This window comes from Neophocaena asiaeorientalis, unplaced genomic scaffold, assembly GCF_003031525.2.
Source record: "Neophocaena asiaeorientalis asiaeorientalis breed wild unplaced genomic scaffold, Neophocaena_asiaeorientalis_V1.1 scaffold19, whole genome shotgun sequence".
NCBI classification, from domain to species: domain Eukaryota; kingdom Metazoa; phylum Chordata; class Mammalia; order Artiodactyla; family Phocoenidae; genus Neophocaena; species Neophocaena asiaeorientalis.
The window spans coordinates 5709424-5714463 of record NW_020173388.1 but is presented as its reverse complement, the minus strand read 5'-3'; the positions used below and the strand labels follow the sequence as shown (position 1 = coordinate 5714463).

The 5040-nt window shown below is 55.2% G+C and overlaps 1 protein-coding gene across 1 annotated transcript; it reads left to right on the top strand.

Moving 5' to 3' along the window:
- Window positions 1–2755: 2755 nt before the first annotated feature.
- Window positions 2756–4357, top strand: GSX2 (GS homeobox 2). Its single transcript, XM_024746654.1, has 2 exons — window positions 2756–3320; window positions 4017–4357. The coding sequence occupies exons 1-2, from the start codon at window positions 2756–2758 to the stop codon at window positions 4355–4357; spliced, it is 906 nt and encodes a 301-aa protein (XP_024602422.1).
- Window positions 4358–5040: the final 683 nt, after the last annotated feature.

The window sequence follows — 5040 nt, the reverse complement described above, 5'->3', positions numbered from 1 at the left end:
GTTGGAGGCGCTGCAGTCCTGGGGGAGGGCAGGTCTGGGCAGGGCCAGCCGCAAAGCTGTCCACAGGGTCATTGGGCAGGGGAACGATGGCAAGGCACATGGGGTTGGGGAGCTTCTGAAGACGGGGCTGGAGTGAAGGAAAGGGGGAGGGGGGTGGGGAGAGAGACTGAGAGATCCAAAGAGAACTGAAGAGAAGAGTCTCAGAAGAGACTCCAATGTGGAACGTGACCCCAAAATACTTGCTCTTGGTGGGCTCAAGCAGTTAACCGAGTATCCTAATAGACAAATTTCTTGGTCATGGTCTGCTTTCAGCCTCAGTCTGGCCCCAAGCCGCTACTCCTCTCGCAGCCCTAAGTAACCCTACGGGCCTCTCACTTTTCTCAAAATTCACCAGCACACCAACCGGAGGTTTCTGTAGGCAGACATAAATCGAGTTAGATGCTCAAGCATCATAATTAGGATTCTCTAAAATAAAAGGATCCTCACATAAGCACAGCTCCCAGCACATTAGCATAGAAGTTCTTCCCAAGAGCAGAACTAGAACCACTGCAGGTCAAAGTGAATAAATACATATAAATATATATTATATAAAATTTTAAGTGAAATGTATATATACACTTGCAAAGTCAACAGGGAAATCACGGCACCTGTTTGGACAATTTAGGCCTATACAAACATCCTGCCATTAAGCACCTCCCGATGGTTGAGCTCCCAGTTTTCTTTCTGAGGCTGGAATGATTCGGGAACTGCCCGGATTCTCCCATTGTGAGCGAGGGCAGGCTGGGCCAGGCAGGCTGGGTTGAGGCTGAGCGCCTGCGATGGCTGCAGCAGCAAACCTTGTGGTACAAAAGTAGTTACAGCTGAGCTGCCCTGCGTTAAGCCCTGAGACTCCTTAATTGTTGTCACAAGATGTTGGATTAGCACATTTCTGGAATAGCTGTCTGTTTACACTCTGGAGACCCACCGTCCACTAACCGCTTTCTAATTGAATTCTAATCACATTCAAATAGCTCAATAACCAGCCTCAGCTGCAATTCATAAAACTTTAATTGCCATCCATAAATCCTGGGCTCCCCAGAGTGGGGTCGTCCCTACAACCCAATTACACTTCTCTAGCAGGCAAGAGAGACGGTCACAGAGATGGAAAGGGGGAAGGAGAGAGGACAGAGAGACAGCCATGTCACCAGCTGAGAAGCAGATACTCCCCTAGGATTTGGGCCCTTGGTTCTCACAGGTGGAGGGAGTCCCGTCCCCAAGTTTCTCAGCACCCTTGTTATCTCAGGCCTGAAGTTTGCTGTTCGGGGGAAAGGATTGGACTTGTAGCTGTTGCTCACCCTCCCTGCGCCAGCCAGATTTTCCACAAGGAAAAAGAAGAGAAAGCTGTCACTTCTGCAGCCTTGCTTCCCCAGAAAGATCAATAGCCCTTAGGTGGGCAGCCACCCTCTCTCACCAGCCACTGGTGCACCAGTCTTCCACCGCCACTCAGAGAGGTTTCCTTTACCAAGCCACTTCTCCCATCCTGAGGCAGGATTCACTGAGTGACTCAATTCCCTTCAAAACCTTTATGGGCTTTAAAAGGCGTGCATAGGGGAGAGAACTTCCTGGTTAGCTGCCTAAGCAGGAGGTAGCAGGACTCAGAACGAAGGCTGCCCTCAACCCCTGCCCAGTCTCCGGAAGGGCCGGGATTTGGTCCTCTCCCCAAAGTCCTTGAGATGGAGTTTGTAGGACTGGTCTGCAAATGCAGCAGTGGGACCACTCGGAGAAAGACAAGAGCGTACCTTCAATGTCTCTCTTTGCCAAGGGGGGTGGTTTCAGGTTAGAAAGAGGCACAAGGAAGGGTCGTTGATCTGAGTGGCCCCAGAAGGCCCCAAGTGCAAAGGCATTTTAGAACTTCCCAAGCATCAGAATGAAAAGCTCCACTTCTGAGCTGGGAGGCCTCTCTGCTATGCCCCCCGGATCCCTCACCAGCCAACCACCTGAATGACCTTGGCCAGTTCCAAAGCTAGGGGACTCTGTGTGCGAGTGAGTGTGTGTGTGTGTGTGTGTGTGTGTGTCCGTCCGTGTCCCAAGCTGGGCTCCGGGACTGGGTCCCTGCCAGCCCACCGCCACACAATCCTGTTCTAAACCGTAGGCTTCACACTAGGCCGTGACTTATCCGCGGCTGGCACAGAAGAGCAAGGAGCACTAGGCATTCCTATTAGAAAGGCCTCAAAGTCCCCACCTGGTGCGATCTGTGGCCGGAAGCGAGGAAGAGTTGGGCTGGGGCCCAGGCTAGGGAGAGGGGTGGGATGGAGGATGCAGCTCTGCGATTTCTCGGGAAAGCGTGGAGAAAGAAGGGGAGGAGGCCGGCCTCCCCGCGAAATTAACAAAACCTACACTTTTACAAAGTCTCCCCCATCCCCCTCCTCCGAATTCTTCCCCGCCGCGCACCCGCCCCTCCTCGCCGCTTCTGTTGTGACTCGGGCAGCCTATCCCGAGGGTGGGGAGCTGCCGAGGAGCCTGAGACGAGCGGTACTCCGCAGCATCACGTGTCGGGGTGGGGGCTATAAAATCCCGGAGCCTGGGCGTCGGGCGGGGGACGTGAGGACCAGCCCTCTCCAGGGACCCCTTTGTTCGCAGCCCAGACGCCGACACCTCCGCGTCCCCAAGGGCTTGACCGCCTGCGTTCGCGCCGCGCCTGGGGCAGAGCTCAGGACAGGAGAGGGGAGGGGGCGCCACGGCCGGCCGGGCCCTCCAGCCACCCACCCCTCGCGACATGTCGCGCTCCTTCTATGTCGACTCGCTCATCATCAAGGACTCCTCACGGCCCGCGCCCTCGCTTCCTGAGCCGCACCCCGGGCCAGATTTCTTCATCCCGCTGGGCATGCCATCCCCGTTGGTGATGTCCGTGTCCGGGACGGGCTGCCCGTCCCGCAAGAGCGGTGCGTTCTGCGTTTGCCCGCTCTGCGTCACTTCGCACCTGCACTCCCCTCGGGGGCCCGCGAGCTCCAGCTGCGGGAGCGCAGGGACCGGGAGTGCCGGGGCCGGGGGTGGCGGGGCGGCGGCAGCCGCCGGGGCGTTGCCCCTGCTCAAGAGTCAGTTCTCTTCGGGTCCTGGGGACGCACAATTCTGCCCGCGTGTGAGCCACGCGCACCATCACCACCACCCTCCGCAGCACCACCATCACCACCACCAGCCCCAGCAGCCCGGCTCGGCTGCAGCGGCGGCGGCTGCGGCGGCGGCCGCGGCGGCCTTGGGGCACCCGCAGCACCACGCACCTGTCTGCACCGCCACCACCTACAACGTGGCGGACCCGCGGAGATTCCACTGCCTCACCATGGGTAGGGCCGGGTTTCTGGGCACCTACGCGCTGTGCCTTCCTTGCCCGCTCCCGGGAGCAAACTTTCCGCCTTCAGGGGATGAAGTGGGATCCTGGGGGCGGGGTAGGGAGGGAGGAGGGGCTTTTAGTATAACTGTGGAGTCGTCCCCAGAAGTTCCACGAAGGTGGGAGTTAGCCTTCTCAGCCTCTCCAAGCAGCCTGGTGAGCTTCACTCCCGGTATCTGGTGCCCGAGTCTTGCATAACATCGGGGCCTTTGGGACTTCGAACTTGAGGGCTGAGAAATCGGAGGTTAACTGACTGAGGTCCGGGGTGGGTGTATTTGTACTTAAGTGTGGCATTCCGGCGTCGAGGCTGGCTGGGTCGTTGCTTTGGGCTAAGCCTGCCTGCCTTTCCGCTAGGCTTGAAGGGAGACGACCGGACAATGCAACCCCTCCCCCGCCCCCCACTTTAATCCTCTGACTTTACGTCCCGAACATCAAAGGCCTTCACTTGCTTTGGGCGTCCCTGTCCTTCCCGGTTAAGTAACGATGTGTTTTGAAATGAGAAAGAGTAAGAGATGGATACAGGTATTTGGTTGAGCTTCACGGGTGAGTCCCTGCGAGGCATCCTTTCCAAGGGATGGCACGTGGGGTGGGAGCGCCTCCCCACATCCACCCCCGAGAATTACCTCTCTGCCCTCTCTTGGCCCGTCTGCAGGGGGTTCGGAGGCCAGCCAGGTACCCAATGGCAAGAGGATGAGGACGGCGTTCACTAGCACGCAGCTCCTGGAGCTGGAGCGGGAATTCTCTTCCAATATGTACTTGTCTCGACTCCGGAGGATCGAGATCGCCACGTACCTGAACCTGTCAGAGAAGCAGGTGAAAATCTGGTTTCAGAACCGCAGGGTGAAGCATAAGAAGGAAGGGAAGGGCACACAGAGGAACAGCCACACGGGCTGCAAGTGCGTCGGCAGCCAGGCGCACTACGCGCGCTCAGAGGACGAGGACTCCTTGTCGCCGGTCTCGGCCAACGATGACAAGGAGATTTCCCCATTATGAGGGAGGGCTGCCCCACCTCTCCCTACACGCTCCCGTAATCCCTCCCCCACCCCCTACACACACACAACGCGACGCGGCAGGCACCCAGGGGCCAAAATCCTTGGCCTTTCGGTTGTTCTGCCTGGAGAAGGTGGAGACAGGTATTCCCGGGGGCTTACATGACGGGCCTGACACTTCTGTCTCCTACTTGATCTATTTGTTTGGGACTCCACTCGCAGTTATAGATCATTTTTTTAAAATGTAAATAATCTAGATTCAACTAAATCTCGTCATATAACAAAGAAAAAAGGGTTGGTTTAAGTTTAAAACTGTATGTGGGTTTTTGAAAGCGCATGTCATTTCCCTTTCCCTGTCTTTCAGAACCTGATAAGAACACGGGGTTTCTTGATTCTTTTTGTTTTGTTTTGTTTTTAATGAAAGTACTGAATTGCAAATAACTTAGAAAATTAAACCCTGTAGGTCTTGCTTTCTGAAAATTTGCCTGGGGAGAGTTTAAAATCCAAGTCACTGGAAGTCTCCTTGTGAATAGTTTTATATAAAATTTATATTTATATTTATTTAAATAAATGAAACAAAATCAAGGTTTTAAATTTGTGATGTTTGCTTTCTCCATCTTCCCCCATCTTTCTCTCCCCCTTATGGACAGGGAATAAAAGTGTCTGAGAATTTAGAGCAAAGTAATG